Consider the following 22,493-nt stretch of genomic DNA (forward strand, 5'->3'; position numbering starts at 1 on the left):
CCGCTGCAAAAAAGGTTATGAAATCGGGTTGGATTCACTTAATGACCACTTTGCTTAGCAACTGCACTTCCGATCCCAATTGTGGTAGTTAAGTGAGGACTACCTGTATGCCCTGCGAAGTGCAGATTGGGCACCCTTTATCAAGTCTAACATAGGGTTCCTTTAAGAAGAAAATATGAGGACAGAGGTAGCTTTATGTGCCCCACCTTGGATTCTTGGAGGAAAAGTGGAATAAACTTGTAATAATAAATAACACTGTCCTAAAATCCCCCCACAGATTTCTTCAGGATCCAGAGAGTTCCGCCTTCAAGTTTTATCGTATGAAAGTCCGTGAATTATGCCCATCTATCAACTTCAGTGCTGGGCAGGAATCTGCCGACTTCCATGAGAGCCCTGAGCCAAGGGAAAGCGAATGGGGAAACCTGGAGGAGGAAGAAGAGGAGGAGGAAGAGGAGGAGGAAGAAGAGGAGACCCCCCAAGCTGAACTGGAAGCAGAAGAGGACGATGAAGAGGAGGAAGCTGCAGTGCCAGCTGAGGAGCCAGGAGAAGCCCTGTTGGAAGAGGGGCTTGTGAAAGTGGAGTATTCAAAGACAGACCAAGCAGGACAGACCAGCAGCGCAATCCCAGGTGCCATTTCAGAAGCACCGGCACAGGCGCCCGTGCATGGCGCCCCCTTTGGGCGCAAGAGAATCAGTAGCAAATCCCTGAAAGTGGGCTTGATCCCAGCATCAAAGAGAGTGTGCCTCATAGATGAACCAAAAGGTGAGCCGGGAAAGTGTTTCAGGTGCTGCTCCTAGGCTGTCTTCTCTTTGATGTTGTTCACGTATTGTGCTAAATTGCCATGTGAATGGTTTGGTGTAGCCTTTGGGTGCACTGTCTAAACCTAGGAACCAATTCTATGGCTTACGCAGTGTGTAGACCCAGTCTCTTTTAAATCGTGAGCTAAATGCTTTCCAGTTTCATTGTGAATGTACCACTCTGTGCTGGTGGCAGGTGGGAGAGAGAGAAAATGGGAAAGTCCCTGGAATTCTTACTGAGTTTCTAATTATGCCATGGGTGAGAAAGAGATGTGAGTAATTTGTACAACGATGTTCCTAACATTGTATTACCATTTTTGTTTATTCATCCCTTTTTTTGCTTCTGCAGTAAGATAAGCCCTTCTGTCCAAGTCTCAGGGATTATAAGAGCATTATTTTTCCACATGTTTCTTGCAAGGCTGCACTTAGCCTCCACCTCCGTTGCTGAAGATCAGACAGGTGTCAGAGGCATGGCAAAGAAGCTAGCAAATGGTGCAATTAATTGCTGTTGGCAATGCTAATTTTGACTGACTGTGCTATATTCAGACTGGTTTTGCACAACATTTATTTGTTTGTTTGTTTGTTTAGTATGGCATTGCAGAATGCAGCATTGTTGCATAAAAATCACAAAAACAATATATAAAAGCATATAAAATATAGGACATTTATTTATTTATTTATTTAGTATGGCATTGCAGAATGCAGCATTGTTGCATAAAAATCACAAAAACAATATATAAAAGTGTATAAAATATAGGACATTGGGACAATAAATTATTTTAAAAACACGCAATACAAATGAATAAAATTATGAATAAATTAAATTTTGTATGAGCAGTTACTAAAGTAACTAAGCCTATGACCGGATATCTAGATCGTTTAGCCATTGGACAGCAGTACCCTCAAGATGATGTAGTTCTTGCAGGGAGCCAGGAAACCTTCTGAGGTTTCCATTGCAACGTGATATAAAGTTTGCAGGACATTCCCACGGTCACAGTTTGCATTATCAACCAGCCCCTATTTATGTTTCCAATATTGGCACCTGCCATGATTAGTTTGAATCCGATTAAGCATAGCCCAGTTTTTCCTTGGGAGAACAAAGCCATCAGGGCGTTGTGCTGGATCAGACACTAAATTAAACAGATCTGAGTCAGAAGTTGCCCACACCTGGCGCCACACTGTCTCAATGTCGACGTCTTCTCTAATTGCTGTCCAAGTTTCCATGGCAGATTCTGAGATTTGAGTCTAAATATTTGATCGTGGCAATCCCCATGTATAGGTAATAATCGATTTGCCTCGATTATTAGTGGTGGTATTTTGGATAGTACCGGTAGCCATTTGGAGGGCGTTAATTTAATGGTTCCTGATATTAGCCTCATAGCATGGTTAAGCTGGGTGTCCACTGCGTTAAGTACAAAATACTTTTAAATGCTACGTTAAAGCTAATCAAACTTAGCACGTCATGTAAATTGATCCACTAGCTGATCTGGTGATACTTATAGATGAAGCCAGCCTTATTTGAGGGCATGTGTTGCCTGTGAGTCTTCGTCATACTGCTTTGTGGTGAGTGTGAAACTTCAGCAGACTTGGCACCAGGAAGCCCCCACTGTATGCAGCCACCCCAGACTAATACGTATTGCCCCTTCCAGATCATGTTGCATCTGCCAGAAGATGAAAAACAGATCTAGTAAGTGATCTCTCAAGTCTGCTAGGCTCTCAGTAAGCTGGGTTAAGTTCATGGTTGTCATGGAACTCAGCCCTCCTGGTGTCCATCCTCCTCCTAAGGTTCCTGGAGGCAGAACTGCATTTCAGTGGTGAAAAACAGGATCCTCAGCTACACAGTAAATTGGGGCTGACCCAGTTCTTCAGCTCTTCTTGCTAAACAGGATCCTTCTTGTTTGGCGGCCACCTGGCTCTGATGCTGGAGACAAAAAAGGGAGAACCGTTTCCATCATAGGTCTGTCTGGGCTTCCTGAAAGCATCTGTCTGGTCACAGAAGTGCTGATCTGTATGGATTCCTGCACTCAAGTCCCAAAGTGCAATTGTGTGTTAGTATTTGTTTGACATAGGATTGATTTGGCCTCTGATTTTGCTTTTTAGTACATGATCCAGTGCGAATCTCTTATGACCGACCCCGTGGCTATCCTGCATACAAAAATAAGAAGGTGAGGCAAAAATGATTCTCTTTAAGACTGGGATTTTTGTATTGCAGCTTTCCTCCTAGTAATGCAAAGTATAATACACTATAAAGGTTGGTGGAGAACTCTTCTGTTTAATCCTTGTTCCTATTCTGTTAGGTATGCTTATATTTAAGTTCAGCTGTCTATACAGTATCACATTGGATCACAAGCTAGAATTTGCATGCTGAGGAATGTGCTCCTGCATATATCCCTGCACGGATTCCCTGCACTCACGTTAGTTGGCTGGAATGGTTAAAGCACCCAGGTTAATTTGAGTGGTCACAGATCACCCCTCCAGTCCCAGGTCAGTGTTAATAGAGCTGTGTGTTCTGCCTGACAAGGGATGGTGGGTGAAGCAAGCTCCCTATGGTTGGAAGGTGACAGCTTAGCCTCTGTTTCTAGTGACATTCTTCCTAGTTACCTGAGGCATGGGATGTAGTTTCCTAGTGTCCTCTCATTGCTGCCTAAGAGATGAGGTGCAGAAAGGGCACTTCTCCAGTTCCTGGGCAGTGAAGTATACATTTGAATATCAGCAAAGTAAAGCCCTGACTTCAATGTTTAAAGTTCAGCAGTCTTACAAAGAAAGCACAAGCCATTTAAATGCACAGGGGAGGGTAACATTGTCACATAATTCTTTGGAATGGGCTTTCTGCCATTCTAAGTTCTGCATTGTAGGCCCTGGGAGTATTAAGTTGTGAGCACCAGAATTGGGAACTTAGTCACCTCTTTATGTATTTAGATTTATCTGGCTGCCCAACTCATGCAATAGTGACTCTGGGTAGCATACATCAATAAAACCAAAGGAAAACCCAAATTACAATTAAAAGTAATGGTGTCAGCAGGAACAAAGCAAAAAATCAACGTAGCGTAGAGTTGGGGCCCATCAGACACTTTCTCCACTTCCTAAGACCGGCTCATCTTTCATCCCAGCCTAACACCTGGAAGAAACCCAAGTTTTTGAAGCCTTTCTAAAAGTTAACAAGATTGAGACCAGCCAAATCTCAAAGGGAAGATCATTCCAAAGGGCAGGCACTGCAATAGAGAAGGCATGCCTCCTAAGTTCCATCAGATAACTTTGCTTCAGGGAAGGGACCGAAGATAACTCAGTCCTATGCCATGTAGGGCTTTTTAAGTGATAACCAGCACCCTGAATTTCACCTGGAAGCCTATAGGGAGCCAGTGCAGCTTATGAAGTAGTTACGTTACATGGGTATATTATGGTATACCCATAACTACCTGTACCTCTGCATTCTGGACAAGTTGCAGCTTCTGAATAGTCTTCAAGGGCAGCCGCATGTAGAGTGTATTGCAGTGGTCCAGCTAAGAGGTGACTAAGGTGTGAGTAACTGATCCAGGAACAGTCACTGTGGGTGCATAAACTGGAGTTGTACAAAGGTTCTCCTGGCCACAGCTTCCACCCGCTCTTTGAAATGATCCCAGAGGAAGAAGGAGAACCGCTGCAGTACTGTGCTTCTCACTCCCAACCCCCTGATGTAGTACAGAAGGATACCATAGCCGATGGTATCGAAAGCCACTGAGAGATCACGGAGAACCAGGATGGATGCCCTCCATTACCCCTATCCCAAGTCTGTCATTGATCATCAGCGTGCAACCAAAGCCATCTCAGTACTATGTCCTGGCTTGAACCCTGACTGAAAGGGGTCCAGATAATCTGCTTCCTCAGGGCCTTTGGAGCTGCAGGCTGACTACCTTCTCAACAGCCTTCCCTAAATAGGAAGATTAGAGACAGGATGAAAATTGTCCAGCTCTTTTGGATCCAGTGATGACTTCTTGAGGAGAGGGCAGACCACTTCCTTAGAGTCAGCAGAACCACCCCCTCTCTCAATGCTCTTACCACTGTTTGGATCCAACTACACAGCCACTCCCTGGAGGCCCTAACCAACCAGGAGGGGCATACATCTAGACCATGGGTGATTGCATTGACTTCCCCAAGGACCTTGTCCGCTTCTTTAGGACTAACTGGCTCAAACTCATGGCGGGTAACCAGGTAAGACTGTGTCTCACTCAACTCCATAGGATCTGCATAGCCGGAATTCAACTCAGAGTGAATCCAAGCAACTTTATCTGCCAGATGCTGAAAGTACTTCTCACAGCAGCCCTCCAGATGCTCCCCTGGCCTTTCCTTCTATCTTAAGCAGCAACCTCTGATCACCTCCTCTGACCTCTCTCAGGTCTCTTGGTCCATGCTACTTTTTAAGAAATTGTAAACAAAAAGAAGCCATCACAGCACAGAGAACTGACTTTTTGGAATAATCTTTATTTCTAAGAATACTCTTCGAGTTGTACATAACCTAAGGATGTACAAAATTCATTGATTAGGAAATGGAACGCTCCAGAGAATATTCTGTTTCCCTCCCTCTGGGGAGTGATTCACTAGTTTGCTGAAGTAAATTCTCTGAACCAAAAGCCAAGATTCATCTTGATCAAGAAGAGAAACAGACCATTCCTAATTCTCCAGAATGCTCTGTTTCTGAATTGGTTAATTTTGCACATCCCTACATCCTCCCTAAGATTTCTTAGGAGATAAAAACAAAGAGTGGCTGGAATTCCGTGCTGGAAACCCTAAATATGCCCACCTGCCCCCAGAATAGACAAAAGTAATCTGAAATTTGTATACGGTGAGTTTCCAGGGAGACTAGAGGGGAAGGATGGAAAGGGAGTATCGTTGCAAATTTGTATTTGGGTAAATTGGTGTTTTAGGATTGGCCACATCCATTTGTGACCCGTTTGGTGAATATGTAAAAAAGATCCCCTCGCATCAGCCATTTTCTCTGAGCACCTGTCATACGGTTTCAAAATGTGAAAAATGTCCCCCCTTTCCCCCCAAACATTGAGGAATCTCTGCTATGGTTTTGTTTAACATCTCCTATTGTGTTCCACTCAGTTGAATCTTATTTTTATTTGTCAGCAACAGAAAACAAAGGATATGGAATTCTATAATAAGAGACTAAATGAGAAGAACATTGGCTTCCAAATACTTCAAAAAATGGGTTGGAAAGAAGGGCGTGGCCTCGGGTTACATGGCAAAGGCATCAAGGAACCTGTCAAAGTGTATGTATAAAGGGGCAAGAGAAGCATTTAAGCATGCGCACATTTGGATTTCACTGTTTTTCCAAATGCCCAGTTTCCAGTTATTCCCTGTTATTAACTGTAAGGTTCTGTATTTGTTGCTGCATAAGTAGCTTTTGTAACTAGAGATGCAACAAATTCCAAGCTCCTTTGGAGTTTTTCTCCCAAGCTCAAGATAAAGGGAATTTTGATTGTTTTAATTAAATTTCCACAACAAACAGTGGAAATAATTAAATAACATGTTTTGCAGTCTGCCTGTACAATTAAAAAAACCCCATCCTCTTTTCCAACTTTTCTGTGATTGATGGTAGGAGCATGGAATACCACCCTTATATTTTTGTAGCGTGGTGCAGAAAGGAGGAAACAAGGGCTTGCTTAGAGTTCCCACCGTTCCATACAGTGTAACATTCAGAATGTCCAAAGGGGTTGTTTTGTTTAAGCACAGAAAAAAATGTTTGTTTTGTGTGTGTAGAAGGATAGGCCAGAGACTATTTTTCCTGAATCACAATCCCTTTGTATGTAGAAGTAGACTACTTTTTAATATTTGTTTGTTTGTTTCTTCCTTTCTTTTACAATATTTGTATATTGCCCCAATCACAGGAGGAAATAAAAAGAAAACCATGTCCCACCACTGATAAAACAGCAGTAATTCAACAATTCAGATAAACTGGTGGCCATCTGCAATCTTATCAAAGGCCAAAGGCACTTTGGAATAAGTCCTCACGGCCTTCTGGTATGAGGGTTCGGGACAAATGTGCTGCTCACAGCGGTGCATTCCAAAGCATGGAAGCTGTTGCTGAAAAGGTCTGCCTTCTGGCCAACCTGTTTATTTATTTGTACGTACATATTGTGCCCATCTGGAAGTCTCTGAGAGATGTATATTCCACAGTTCAGTAAAAAAGTTAAAATAGTAAGGCCAAAAATACTACAACAACAACAGAAGTAAGCACATCCAACCAACAAGGTTCATCACAATGTATCCCCACCACACCTTGGCACTATATTCATTCTCCATATCCTCAGAAGACAGTCCATACCCTTAAGGCAGGGTTCCGCAACCTTGGCAACTCTAAGCTGTGCGGACTTCAACTCCCAGAATTCCCTAGCCAGCAAAGTTGGCTGGGGAATTCTGGGAGTTGAAGTCTGCACAGATTAGAGTTGCCAAGGTTGGGGAGCCCTGCCCTAAAGGGCCTCCAGAAGAGCCAGTCTTTGTAGGCCTCCAAAATGCTAGCAGAGAAGACACCCTCTTTTCTCTCCTGGTGTAGGCTATTTCAGAGGGGGGATGATACTGGGAAGACATGGGGTTTGGACTTGCAAGAAGCCCTCCAACCTGATCTTACTGGATGAACAGATTTCACCTAGAAAAGCTGGTCCTGTAGATATGGGTAGTCTTCGACTATCTTCTCAGCGCCGCTGATAGAGTAAGGTGAGAAGATAGCGTTCTGAAGCGTTCCACGTGGAAGAAACAATTGCTGGAGAAGCTGGGTCCGAAAAGGACTCGGCAAAGGCAGCTGGGCGTTTTTGCTTCGCCCGCGGCAGCTGAGTGCAAAAGGCAAAGATAGGTGCGGGGAACTGGGAGAGGAGGCAGCTGGGTGAAGGAATGCAGGCTGGGGAGGGTGGAGCTTGCTGTTGGTGGCCTCCTGCCCGCATGGGTGGGCTTCCCGCCCCCAAGGCAGGTTGCAGGGCTTCCAAAAGGGCAGAAATGGGGAGATAGGTGGGTGGGGGAAGTTGAAGTACCCCCGTAGTCATAAATGTGGGCAGGTTGCCAAGTGCCAGAATTTTGATCATGTGACTGCAGTGGTGCTGCGACAGTTGTAATTTCAGGCACAGGTTATAAGGCCATTTTTTCAGCCCCGTCATAATTTCAAATGGTCACTGAACGAATATTCATTAAGTGAAGACTGCCTGTATTCAGGTTCCTATATCCTCATACTGCACTTGGGGTAGCATGCTCACCAGACTTTCCCTAGATGATCAGGTTGGATGGGCAGAATCACGTTTGATAAGGCAGTTCCTGATACATCCCCATGCTGCACCATATAGGGCTTTATAGGTAATAACCAGCCCTTTGAATTGGACCTGAAAGCCCATTGGCAACCGGTAATACTAATTAACATTCTGGCTGCTGCATCTTGTACCATTTGCAGCTTCTGAGTTGTGTTTAAAGGTAGCCACACACCAAGCATGTGGTTCTCTACAGTAGTGGTGGTCAGGATGTCAGTTACCATCACCAAAGTTTCCTGGTCCGGGTGACTAACACACCAGCTGGAGGTGGGAAGCCTGGCCATGGCTTCCATGTGCTGCTCAAGCGGGAGCTGCATGTCCAAGGAGGCCCCCAGATCACAGAGCATCTCTTTTCCCGACCAGGACCAAAGTTGTCAGGTAGCCCAGACATTTACAGATGAATAGTAATCCTGCCTTGCTTGTAGGGTTTAATCTCCGCTTGTTTCTTCTCATCTAGTCCCTAAAGCCTCCCGTCACTGGTGCAGGACTTCCACAGCATCTCTGGCTCATCCTGGAGTGGCAGTGTACAACTGTCATTAAGTTGATGGCATATTGCCCCAAACTGACAGATGGTCTCTCCCAGCAGTTTTAAATAATAATAATAATAATAATAATAATAATAATAATAATAATAATAATAATAAATAACATAGAGGAGAGGACTGGGCCACTTGGTACTTGCTCTATACTGGTGAAACCACAGGCTTCAACTCTGACCCCAATGACTGAAATTGCCCACTCAGATAGGAGTGGAACCACTGCTAGCTTTTGCAGCTGGTCCGGAAGGATACCATGGGGAGCAGTATTGAACACCACCAGAAAGTTCGGTAGGATCAGGGTGTGTGCGTGCATTCTATCCATCAAGGTCCTGATGAAGGTCATCCACCAGAGTAATCGGTGTCAGATCTGAATACTGACTGAAGGGATCTAAATAATCTTCTAGAATCTTTTCTAGCTGACTTCCCAACAATCTTCTCTAGAAGGGAGAGGTTGGAGATAAGAGTGAAAGGTGTCAAATATGGCCAGAGAAATGGCTTTTTCAGGAGAGGATGCACCACTGGCTCCTTCAAGGCTGGCGCCATAATACCCTCCCTCAAAGAAGGATTGCCCACCTTCCAAATTTCCACCCAACTGCCCAAATCAGCCAGGAGCGGTGTGGACCTAGCTCACTGGTGGCAGGGCTCATACAACAATGAACCCTATCCATTTTCTCAGGTTCCAACAAGCTCAAAAAATGTCCTAGACTGTAGTATAAGCTGCTGTCCTCCTTACCACAGAAGGTTCTGTCCAACTGGAATCTAAAGTGTAGAGTGGATGCAAGCAACTTGATCTGCAGGAAAACCCACAAACTCATTTCAGACATCCTGCAGGTCTGTCCATCCATAAAAGAGATCAGGTCACCCTGAACTAGGTCGCTGCTCAGGAATCTGCCAATGTGATAAGCATGGAGAAGAACAAGTGGTACACTGCTCTTAATCACCATCATGTAGGCTCAAATGTGAGCTTGCGCCAGGGCTCAGTTGCATCTGCTTTTGGTTTTATACCATTGTCACTCTAGTGTCTTTCAGTTACTTTACCTCCCTTAACTCCTCTGTAAACAAGGGAGCTGCTTGGGATCAGCAACCGGGAAGAGACTTTGCAGAAACAACCAGGCACGGAACTATCTGCTGGATCACTGAGAAATCTTACTAGGTCCTTCACCCTCACAGAGGTTCAGGGAGTCCACATTCTGGAGTTTGACCAGGAAGTAGTCTGACCATGGCAAAGGACATACATGATTTTCCTCCATATTAGATCATGTCTCATCTGCTCCAAAGTAAACACCAGATCCAGTGTGCGTCCCCCTATGTGTGTGAGGGCCACTGTACTTCTAACAAGCCAGTGGTGGCCATTAACCCATGAGCTACCTCAGACTTCTTGCAGATCATGGAGATTGACAGCCCCAGCTTGTGTCTCTGATTTCAGGCACCTGCAACTGCTTGCTCCAGGACAGGGCTCTCAGTAACTACAGTGGTTTTGCCCACAGTCATGACTACCCCTCCTTCCCAAGCTTTGCATCATGGCTGCTGTAGTCCTGAAACCCGAGAGGGTAGATTTCTAACAGGGCTACATCTCCAACGTTGCCCATCCAAGTCTCAAGGTTGGATGGGCAATGTTGGAGATGGTTTGGTTGGATACCAGGTTTGTGCATTCATCCATCACCATGTCATGGACAGTCTTATTCCACACAGACCTGGCATTTACTGACAGCAGCCTGAGACAAGGATCCTGACAATTCAGCCACCCAGGACTGGGGCAGCTGGCCTAGAAGGACCTGCACCAGTGTGTGGGTTTCCTTTCTACTGCATTGACCTACTCGGTACCACTGCTAGACCTCCTCTGCTTCAATTTGACTCCCATTTTGTCAGCCCTCCCAGGTAAACCAGACAGGAAACATGACCAGATGAGCTACTTCTACTTTCTCGTTAGGCTGTATTAACAGAATCCTGCAAGTCTGAAACTACCAATCTCCCACCCTCCCTATTTACCCACTAACCAGTTAGGGTGGGTCCTTTCTAAGTTTCTTTCTCTGTCACTCAGTTGCAGACTCCTCCCTCTTTTATCAAATCGTTCCCTAGGCAGTGTCTGTCCCCCACCCCACCATCTTCCAAAGTCATTTTCACATTCCATTATACATTTATTTCACTCCCAAGTAGCAAATGTGGACCCCTCTCCTACATATCCCTTCCTTACACACCTCTTGCCAGCATCAGCTACCAGGTACAGGGCCTTCCTGCAGGTCTAGCTGGATATCAGGACACTCCAGTCTATGCCCTACTGGTATGTACAGTCCATCTCACTATTCTCACATAGATTAGTACGTATCACACCCACTTCCTAACTAAATACTAAATCCTTATCCCTACTTATCGCCCACATCTACCATCTTGCAGAGCCCCTTCCCAAGCCGTCTGTGCACTTCTAGTGAGTGCCAGCTGGCGAGAGAGAGACCTCAGATACACCTCTCACCTGATGAGCAAGATCCATAAACCCGTGGCAATCTGATTCTGATTCCTTCAGACCCTTCGTTCACTCGCTTCAGCTCCACCATGGCTTCTAGGCCACCTTGATCCATTCTCCAGAGACTGTTGCTTGTGTGCCCGCACTGCTTTATCGCTTTCCCAGCCATTAGCCTGTGCAAGCCACTCTCTCCCTTCCTTCTCAGATCTCTGGATCTGCTGCCACTTCTCTCACATACCTTGCCAGAGGCCATGGGTTTATAGGCACAGACCTAGACTTCAGTCTTTAGACTTTTGCTTTGCTTGCTTCTGTGCTCTTGCGATCATGTTCTCTCCTGACCTTTTGCAGCTATCTGCATAAAAGGCCCTGCAAACATAGCTTGCTCATTACTTGCACTTCCATTGCTGCCTTGGTTCCAGCTCTCTGACAGATCTGCTCCACTGTGTGCATTGCTACCAGCCTGTCTCCCGCTGGCTCCAACATTCCATCCCTCCTCTCCAGTTTGATCCATTCCAGCATCAGTCTGTTCATACCTTAATACTTTCACCCTCACAAGTCTTCCCAGTTTCCCTACCACTCTCTTGGTCTAACAGTCCACTGCCCCTGAAGCAAAATCCTGCAGGCACATAACTAAACAAAACTTAACAGTGGCTGACTGACTATCCTGGGAGCCATCTTAAGAAATTCTAGTTACATATATTACAATTATATTTAATTTTATATATATATATATATATATATATATACACACACATACATACATACATACATACATACACACACATACACACATACGCACACAGATACGCACACAGATACGCATGCATGCATGCACACATGTATATATATACACACTTATTTTTTGTGCTAAACTCAAGGGTTTATTTCCTTTGGAGGCATGTTTGGGGTGTTAAGTATTTATTGCCTCAGTGGTAGCCTTTTTGTGAACAAATATTTCTACGATTCTCCATTTTCTCTCTGCTGTGTGCTCTTGAGGCCAAGCCAATGGCTTTGGGTTGAATATTATTGTGCTCTAGCTCCCATCAGTCCCAGTCAGTATGTCCGTGGTAAAGGATGTCAAAGAATGGCATATTCAGTATCTGAAGGACTATCGTTTCCCAACTCTTATAAGAGAGCCTTTGAAGTTGTCCAACTTTTCTTCATAACACACCAGATTTCTGCAATCTTTCCCTTGCCTTACTTGATGCTGACAAGTTCCTGAGTTTTTCTTTAATCTTCCATTATCTTAAAAGCATTTTTGATCTTTCTGTCTTCCTAATGAATGAGAAACAAGTATCTGACTCCTCTTCCTCCTTCCTTCAATCCTTTTGAAAACAGTCCTGAGCAGTATAGCCTCTGCTGTGCATTGTACAAAGTCTCAGTTTCAACCTGCAGTAACTTCCAATTTTATAGCAAGAATTTTTTAAATAGCAATTTTACTAAACATTACAGTTAAAAAGATAAAAACTAATTCAAACTGAAAAATAAAAAGGAAAACATAGTGCAGAAAAGAAGAAAAATAGAAAAGGAATAAGAAATAAGGATATAGAAAAGAAACATATAAAAAATTACTTCCCCCTTCATCTCAAGTATGAACCATTTTAGTAACTTACTACCTTCTCTTAAAATACAACAAATGATCTCTTCTTCCCATATCTCTTATCTATAAACAAATCCTTAAAACCTCATTGTTCAGTCTTGGTCAGCAAAAGTCCATTAAGGGTTACCAGAGATAACAACATCTCTATTTTAATCTTGATCAAATAAACCAACGTTATATTCCTTTTCCTTTTAACAGTCTTGATCTTTAGTCCTTTCAAATAATGTTCTAGAACTTGATTTCTTTTCATTTTTAATTTGTCCCTTCTCACAAAACTCTTCAAAACCTTAACAAGTCTCTTTTGCAAATTCAATATAGGAAAGTTATCCAGGTCACTGTCTTGGTTTGTTATTTGTATATCCCTTTCAATTATTAAGAGATCAGCCGGTTTCATTTGTATGTCCAGTGTAGCAACTTTTTCCATATCATCCTTGTAGCCTGTCATTTTTAAATCCACTTTCAGATCAGTCTCAATCTTCTTAGGTAAAACGTGTTCCTCTTTCATAACATCTTTTAAATGCAGTCTGTCCATACTGGCAGACACTCTTAAAAATTAACTTCTGGGTCCATTGTTCACAAATGTCCTTCAGTATGCCCAAGGTTAAAGTATTTTGCTTCGTTTTGCATTAGTAAGTCAAATTTAAGAATACTTGCTAACTTTGTGCATATTTTGAATGCACAAAGTTGCTGGATTTAATGCATCTCAGATTCCATGGCAAAGAGGAGAAACAGCCTCCTCCCCCATTTTCCAAGATTCCATAGGGGAGGCACTGCCTATTGTCATAAGCTAGTCGTTTCCAAACTGTGTCCTTGGAATTACTCCTCAGCAAGATGGTCCCTGACAAAACTTTCTGAACAATGTCTGGCTCTTCTCAGTCAGTCGCCCTCTACTGTATCCACAGCTGAAGTGGGTTCAGTGCATTCTAGACCATCTCTGTAAAAAGAAAGCATTACCATTGTATGTAATGATAACTGAGCACTGGCCAGAGGAACTTGGTGGTTTTGTTCCATGGCAGGACTGCCCATTTGCCTTTTGTATTTGCCTTTTGTCTCGTACAGTAGTGATCTTCCAGTAGATAGGATCATGAGGATTAATCTCTGTTGAGTCTTTTCTAATTTATCACTATTCCTAAGGAACAGAACAGGAAAGTTTTAAGTCTGGATACCTTTGCTTTCATCTGAGATGTCATTTGACATTGCATTGACAACCCCCCACCCCCAAATGTTGGCAACATTTCATTAATTTCTGTATTCGTCAAGCTAGAGCAGAGAGCCTCAGCCCCTGGTTAGATAATGCCAGTTTTCATCTTCTTTGCCACTGGGTGTGTGTGTGTCTGTGTGTGTGTGCGTCTAGGAAAGAATAGCAGTATTGCAGCTATGGTCTCAGGATGGCACTGCTCAACACAAGGAATCAGCTGCATGTTTTCTATTTCTTAACATGCTGACCTACTTCACGTTCTTTCTGAGCAGCTTCACTCAAGATGGCTTGGCATTGTTCCAGATCTTCCTGTGCGGCTCTGTCTTTTTATTCAAGCTAGACCTGTCCATTTCTACAAAAGAACTCTCGTTCTTGCTCTTTTCTTTACTGGGAACTGTGTGCTTGGCTCTGATCTATAAGGTCTTCCTGATAGCTGGATCATATACCACAGCTTTTCGGTTTGAGCTGACCCTCCTCTTCCGCAAGTCCTTTAAGTATCAAGACAGCTTCAATCCTAATGGACAATTCGTTTACGTGAGCCGATCCTTTATGTAACCACCCACCATGCACAAGACAGAGGTGCCTGCGGGATGGGAATCCCAGAGCTTTGTAGCAGTACAAAGAAATGCAGATTTGAATATTACAAAGGGAAAGACCCAACACGGTCTGCTCCTGTTCACACCCAGTATCTCACCTCTGATTGATAAGGTCTCTACACTTGGCCCAGAAAATGCCACTGGGGAATCCTTAATGAGAACACAATCCCTACTTCTTCCCCCCACCCCGGTCAAATATAAAAGAATGGATCCCCCTGTTGGAAGGTACATTATTAACTACTTGGTTGATTAATATTTGATGGTAAAGTCAAAAGAAATCCAGATGATTTTTCCATACCCAGATAATTGATGTAAAAGGCTCTGGAATCTTGCTGTTATGCGTTTGCTATTTCTTTCACCATGATTTACAAATTTGGAAATACTGTCCCAAGAGAAATGTTAGTCTCAAGGGTATTCAGAAAACCCTTCCTCAGGCTTATATCTAGACCAGTTTGACTTCAGGCTTCTCTCCTCCTCCTCTGTAGTTCTATACAGTAGCTTTTTTTAAAAAAAGCATCACCCTTATTTATTCCATTCTAAGTTAATTTTGTTCATTTCTTTATGTATTTAAATACTGGATTCTGCATGTGGCTCAGAACATTTTTTTTTCAAATCCCTAAGCCTAAATAAAGCAGCGCATCCAAAACCTTATCTTTTGCTGAGGTTCGTACGGCCTAATGAAAACTGGCATTCAGCAAATCACCTTGCAGCAGAGACTAACGAAGTCATGCAGAGCATTTGCTGCTCTTTTCTGGGAAGCCCGAAGATTAAAAGGAAGATGAAGAGAGCATAGAGCTGTTTGGCAGTAGAGATGGCTACATCTTTTGAGCCCCGTTACTGAATATTTTCAAGGGTAGAAGACCTTTCATTCCACTGAGTTATGTCGGTGAGGGCAGGCTATGAAGGCCATTCCCTTTCCTGTCCGTTGTGGATTTGGCCTTCATGGTAACTCCCTCTCTAAGAATGGATATCCTCTGTTTAATGTAGTGGTGGATAAATCGTTGGGCTAGACCTCGGAAGAGCCAAGTTCAAATCCCTGCTTGATAATGGAGTTCGCTGGAGGATTCTCTGGCTACTTTCTTGCTGAACCTTCTTCGAGAAGAAAATGTGTTGACCTCATTGATGTCACTCAGCTCCTTGGGAGAAAGAGCAGGATAAGAGATTACTTTTCTGGAATAAAATTCTTACATGTTAGCAATCTGGGGTATTGCTTAACTAGTGAAAGTTAATGTCTCCTAATAGGCTTTTTTTAATAGTTGTAGTGGGTTTTGCAAGCCTCTAAAATTTACACTGCAGCTGACTTTAGGGACACAACAACTCACAGATCAACAACCACAAACTTGGTTACCTTTTTGAAAGCTTGGCAACTAGTATTTGTTTGTTTTTTTTCCTTATTCATCCTGCACTTTGTCATTGGAGCTGACAGTAAGAAATTGTCTCCATATTTATTTTATTTTTTGCCTCCCATAGGGGCTCTACCTCGGCAGGGGAGGGCTTGGGTGTTTCAGGGAAGAACAAAGAGGATACCTTTGCTACGTTCCGTCAGAGAATGATCCAGATGTACTATCTGAAAAGAGCCAATAAATAGGTAGGTGTGTAAAACAGGCCGGTTGCTTTCATTTTAAATTGTTGCAAGAGTTTTAAAAAAAAGTCCACAGAGGTTTTCTACTTTTCACATTATTGTTTCATATTGGAAATCCAGAATGACATTGGAACCAAAGATAAATTATTGCGGCTAGGATGCCTTCATTGCTGTTTGATCTTGCAAGAAATTGATTTCAATTTTGGAACTTTTCCACTTCCAGCATTCAAAGAGCTATAGAATTAAACATCTCTGATACCCTAAGAGAAGATACTTGCTCTTCAGAAGCAGGAGCAGTCGGTCCCCCTTTCCATCAAAAGTCATCTATGTCTTAGCAATAATTTATATTGGTCTCCCCAATCAAATGCCCTTCAAATGTTTTAAGCTGTAATTCCTATCAACCTCAGTTAACATAGACAATGTCCATGCTGGCTAAAGTATGGTGGATATTGTAGGCCAATACTTCCTGTTGGCACCAAGTAGGGGCAGCCCAATACATTTATTCTGAGCAAGGTGGCCTGGATTATTCCTGTTGTGACTAGGGGAAATTCCTTCATATCTTTCTCAAGGTGAGCATGTCAACTTTACCGTCTTTAATATGACTTCAGGTTTGCATCGCCTCTGGGACTATAATTAAAGTTGGCAGATTCTGCTATTCAGTCTGTTTTAAACATCAGTTCTGGGGGCAGGGAAGTTGCTTACGAGAAATTCATCAGCAAGTCAAAACCGTTATCTTAGCATGAATTTCATGAACTTGTTTCTGGGACCGTTATCAACAATAGCCTCCTCCCCCCATATATATGCAGTATTTAAGCCAGCCTGAATGTCATCTGTTCACATTCTTGGATTGTCTTTTTTTAACTTCCATGATGAAACCTAGACATTCTCAGGAAGCTTTCTTTGTATTTCAGAGATAAGCTGCCTGGAATTTGCGTGTCTATTTTATGTCCTGCAAGGTATTGTTAAATAAATAAGATTACAATTTGTTGAAGGTGGTGATTGGACCTCTTCAGGATAACATCTCTTTTTCCATGAGTCCACCAAAAACAGCTATATATAAGACAAAGACTTCCATTAATCAAATAACATCTTGGAATATTAAGGCTCTTGTATGTAAAAACCAGCTTAAAAACTGATTATTCACAGCATCCTGATTTGAACTTAAAAATTCTTGCAGATTAATCATACTTCTTAACTCATATTATCTGGAGTTCCAAGTACCATGTTCACCATCAAATTTGTCCAGTCCTTCAGTTTTTCTATGATTGTCTGCAGAAGATGTCTTCATCTTGTTGGTATTACCCTTTTTTGTATTTCAACTCTCACAGCCATGGAATTTCTTTTCCCACCACATTCCATTTTTGTGTGGGGTTTGAAATATGCATGATTCCCCACACCTGTTTTTATTTAAAAAAAACAACTTTGTGATAGCATATCCTGCACTACCTTGTTTGCTATACTCCTAACTGCTTTCTTGAGACAAGCTTTAGAGTTACAGGAAATGCCAAATAAAAGTGGCACAGAATAAAACTTTGAAGATCATGCTAGCAAGCAACAAATGATGTGTTTCACCACTTTTCTAAGATGTTCAGAAGCCATTGATATAAATCAGCTGCTTCTTCATTGCTTGAACCAAAATATTTGCAAGTACTTTTGAATTGTTGAAGAATGCTAAGTAATTCCCATCCTTCAGGCCTTTGGGATCCAGTTCTACCAAATGGACACTGCCTTGAAGTCTAGACACCATCCTGTTATCTTTTTCCATTCTAGCTCCTTATTTCTAGGGTTGTTGGTTTCTCTTTTCTGTGCATAATAGAGCATTGCATATTTTTGCCTGTTATCAAAACAACTAGTTGGATCTATGAGCTTGAAATAGTCCAGATATGAAACTTCTACTGGGTTAAACCACAGGTTTTTTTGTTATGTTTTGTTTAATGGTCAAGTTTCCCTATTCTTTCAAGTTAAAATCATTTCCTCTTTCAAGTCAAAAGCATTTTCTCTTTCAACTTCAGAACTTGCAACAATTGAGATGAACATTCAAATGTTTTTTCTCTTACGTTCTGGGGGGCCACCTTCTCAACCAGTCCTGGCCAGTGTTCTGTGCCCTTTGTGAGCCAAAACTGAGCTGTCACTTCTTGGGAGGCATCAGCTGAAGGCTCTAAATACCTGGACTGGGGAAAATTGTGGTTTCTTTGAACCCAGTTTTGATGGGGGTGGCCCTGCTGTTTTCAGCTTGCTTCAGAGCTGCATGAGTATATAATGAACTCTTGAAAATTTTAAAATGTGAACACTCTTGCTTGGGGTGGGGACAAGGAGAAAAGCATTTACCTCCAACCCTCCCAGATTATTGTGATTCTAATCAGTCTTCCTTGTGTGAAGATTAGATTTGGGACAAAATTAATACAGCGGCAGCACTGGTGCATTCAAAGTGTTGCTTTTCAGTCAATCCTATGTTAGATTTTTGGGTTTCTTACCAAGCTTCACTGTTTTTTGTTTGTCTGTTTTCAAACCTGCTTTAGCAGGCAACATCTACCAGCAAACACCTGAATGCATTTGCAAAAAAAAGAAAATAAATATTAAAAAAAAATCCAGTTGGATGCTGTGTCAGTTCACTACCTTTTCTATTATTCTAGTTTTCCAGGCTCTCTGATACGAAGATCAGAAGCATCCAAGAACATTTTTCACTCCCGTCACTAGGGTGTGTCTCTCTTCTGTGTCACTTTTGGTTTGGAATGTTGCATTTTTTAAGTCCTCAGTCAGATATTTTTCCTTTCTTCTTGTGAAATTTATCAGTATTGACCAGTAATGAATTAGCATTTGTTAGCCAATGATTGACCTTAACATTTCTTTTAAAATATCTTAATGGCATGTAATCCTTTTTTCAAAGTCTACAATAAAAATCAGTAGAAAAATCCAACTTTGTTTCAATTCTTGGGTCTTGATGTATTCTACAAATATGAGATAGTTACTCCAAACGAGCGCTTGTCTTATGAGGAGAAAGTGTGTTAGAGAAAAAGTGGGTCTCCATTTTAAATAGTAACTACATTTAGTCAAGAAGTTATCTAAAGAGCAGCAAAAGGATGAATCTGGTGATGCCTCTTAGATGAAGCTGATCTGACCTCGTATGATGCCAGGGATGCCTTTGAGGAGCATGTCTGAGCGCTCCTTCTGGAGAAGGAACATAATCATGCAGCTTTTCTTCCTTTCCAGACGTGTGTTTCAGACTTAGCTCATGTTCTATTAATGTTGGTAGTAGCAAAACAAATTGATTCAGTAGTTCACACTCATGTGGCTTCTCTCAAAAAAGTCAAGTTTATTACTTTGATGGATTAGTTCATATACTTTCTCAGAGAACCAGTTAGGACAACCAATGTTAGAAATGCCATACATATGAGGCAAATGATTGAATGCAGTAATTAATGAGACTGGGTGACTTGATTTGTAAACATACACAGTATACTCATATGTCACTCTGCTGCTAGAGGCTGCTCTAATTGTGTCTGCTGGGCTGGGGATGCAGCTAACAACCTGAACAGCTCAGCCCTTTATTATACTGATTGAACTCAACAACACACTGCACCAGCCTTTGTGGCTGCTCTTGTGACCACCAGCCTTTGTGAACCCCTAGTGATCTCTCACGGAACCCTGATCGAGAAACCCTGCACTACACTATCTGGGTGGTTAATTTGTGATTCAGTGTCAACTCAGATAATCCAAACCTTGGTTAACTATATTCATCTCATATAGACTAGCATATTAAGTGGCTCAGATGACTTAGTGGGTAATCTGAACCTTGGAACTTTGGTTTGTTCCTCTCGGAGTGACAGGGTTGTAAGAATAAGGAAAGCATGTACAGTAGAAGCATGGAGGTGTTGACCACTGCCTTTACGTTCTTGCTTTGGGGGTCTGGCCACTGTGTGAAACATTGCTCACCTAGATTAAGAAAGGCCTGCTGAATCAAGCTAAGATTTATGTGCTTAATCCGAGTCACCTTGGAAGAGAACGTTCAGTTGTGTGTTTTAAATTCAGCATATCCAGCACTTCTACTGCATTATATGTGCCATCTTGATATACAGGAGAAGTGACTGCAGCATGTTGCTAGAGGTACAGATGCATAATGTTTTATAACCAGCAGTGCTTCCATCAAGGAAAAAGGAAAGAAACTGCTTGCTCCACTCTCTTACCCAACTGTATCTTTTTTTTTTTTAATCCATTCAATCGTGTCCACTTCTTAGAGACTACCTGCAGGAGTCCCTGCAGTTTTCTTGGCAGTTTTTCAATGGTTTGCCATTGCCTCCTTCCGAGGGCTGAGGGAAAGTGACTGAAAGGGTTCAGTTTCAACCTGTTATTCCCCCATCCAGACTTCTGCAGCCTCCAGGCACTGAGAAAGGGCGGTTGCAGCAGCATTGCTTAATTTGCCAGGAGCAGAGATGTACAATTGGGTATCAGCATACTGATGATACCTCACCCCAGCGTGATGGATGATCTCACCCAGTGGTCCCGTGTAGATGTTAAACAGGAGAGGAAAGTGCACTGACCCCTGTGGCAACCCACACAATAGGGGCTGGGGCAGGATCTCCTGCCCGATCACCACCAACTGGAATTGACCCTGGAGAAAGGTGAACCAGCACAACACTGTGCCACCCAGGCCCAATCCTCTGAATCAATCCAGAAGGTTATCGTGGTCTATGGTATCAAAAACCACCGAGAGGTCAAGTAAGGCAAGGATGGGCGCACTGCCCCCGATCCACCAGTGCCAGAGGCCATCCAAAAGTGCAACCAATGCCGTTTCCATTCCATACCCAGGCCTGAATCCTGACTGCAAAAGATCCAGATAATCTGCTTCATCCAAGATCCTCTGAAACTGCTGCGCAACCACCTTCTCAATCACTTTCCTCCAAAAGGGGAGGTTAGATACTGGACGAAAGTTGTCCAGGATGGTGAGGTCTAGTGACAGCTTCTTGAGGAGGGGGTGAACTAAAGCTTCCTTAAGAGGTAAAAGAACAACCCTCTTACTCAAATAAGAAGTAACCATCGCCAGAACCCACTCACACGACACCTCCCAGGCTGCTTTGACAAGCCAGGAGGGGCATGGGTCTAGTGAGCAGGTGGCTGAGCTCACAGTCCTAAGGACCCTGTCCACATCCTCAGGTCTAACAGGTTCAAGCCGTTCTCAGATAACCGGGCAAGACTTCACCCTAGACATCTTTGGACTTACAACAAAGCCAGAATCCAACTGTGAGCTAATCCGAGTGACTTTGTCTGACACATGCTGAGCAAATTCTTCCACGTGTCCACGCAAGAGGTTCCCTGGGACCCCTTTACCCAGGAGGGCTCAGGGGTGGCAATCTGCGGATGCAATAAGGGCAGAGAAGTACTGTCGCTTCGCTGCCCTCACTGCCAGAAGATAGGCCTTAATAGCGGCTCTAACCTGTGTTCGATTGAGTGCGTCCTTAGTTGAGTGCCAGCAGTGCTCTAGATGTCTCTTCCTGTTTCATCCCTCTCAGCTCCTCCATAAACCACAGGGAGTGACAGGATTCCCAAAAGGGGAGAGGTCACAGAGGCACAATCCTATCCAATACCTCAGCTGCCCCTTTATTCCAAGCGGCAACCAAGGCTTTGGACAGACTATGCAGCCAACCAACAGGAATACCCCCCAGAAACCCTTCGGGGTCCATCAGTCACCGGGAGCAGACCAATCTAATGGGTCCAGCCTCCCTGCAGTGGATAGCGGTGCCAGAGAATCCCATGGTAATCAGGGTGTGATCTGACCATGACGGGGTACATCAAAAGCTCCCCCAATTGCAGATCACATAGCCACTGCTCCGAGAGGAACACCAGATCCCGTGTGTGACCACTGTCCCGTATCAGGCTCTGGATGACTTGGGATAGGCCCGTGGCCATCATGGTGGCCATGAATTCCTGAGCCGCCTCAGACCCCACTCCCAGGGAAGGCAGACTGAAGTCCCCCAGAACCATAACCCTAAGTCATAACCCAGAACCATAAGTCTGGGGAACTCCACCGCCAACCCGGAGATGGAGTCAAGTTGCTCAAGCAGGGAGGTTGCTTGCTCATCACATACAACAGTAAGTCTTAGAACTGTGGGTGAGGGAAGGGTGAAATGAACTAATTTGTGCTCCCAGAAGGTATCCATCAAGTCACCATTCTGTACATCTGCATCATCAGCATCAGAACTTCTTCCAGGTCAGTGGACAATTTTGCAAACTGATTTCAGCTTATGCATCTTTCAGCTCTGCTGTGGAAACTGAGATGTTTCCTGTCAGTGGGTTCGTATGCGCAAGACTTTGGGGCAGATAGTCCTGACAGTCCATTCAGTAGGAGCAAGACAACCCTAAAAAACATTAAGTTAGATTTATCGTATCATATCATGTATCATTGGGACGCGGTGGCGCTGCGGGTTAAACCGCTGAGCTGTCGATCGGAA

At 43.3% G+C, this 22,493-nt stretch overlaps 1 protein-coding gene across 5 annotated transcripts in view; it reads left to right on the forward strand.

Moving 5' to 3' along the window:
- The window catches only part of SUGP2 (SURP and G-patch domain containing 2), a 43,573-nt gene extending 24,609 nt beyond the window's left edge, over positions 1 to 18,964 (forward strand). For 3 of the 5 annotated variants that reach the window (XM_063290835.1, XM_063290834.1, XM_063290836.1), the window contains exons 7-11: positions 278 to 762; positions 2,898 to 2,962; positions 5,907 to 6,049; positions 15,936 to 16,053; positions 18,681 to 18,964. In XM_063290835.1, the coding sequence (XP_063146905.1) occupies positions 278 to 762; positions 2,898 to 2,962; positions 5,907 to 6,049; positions 15,936 to 16,053 (811 nt within the window). In that variant the 3' untranslated portion in view covers positions 18,681 to 18,964. The remainder of the gene's footprint in view (positions 1 to 277; positions 763 to 2,897; positions 2,963 to 5,906; positions 6,050 to 15,935; positions 16,054 to 18,680) is intronic. The other 2 variants (XM_063290837.1, XM_063290838.1) reach the window with 2 other exon arrangements.
- The last annotated feature ends 3,529 nt before the right edge of the window (positions 18,965 to 22,493 follow it).

This window comes from Candoia aspera, chromosome 1 (assembly GCF_035149785.1).
Source record: "Candoia aspera isolate rCanAsp1 chromosome 1, rCanAsp1.hap2, whole genome shotgun sequence".
NCBI classification, from domain to species: domain Eukaryota; kingdom Metazoa; phylum Chordata; class Lepidosauria; order Squamata; family Boidae; genus Candoia; species Candoia aspera.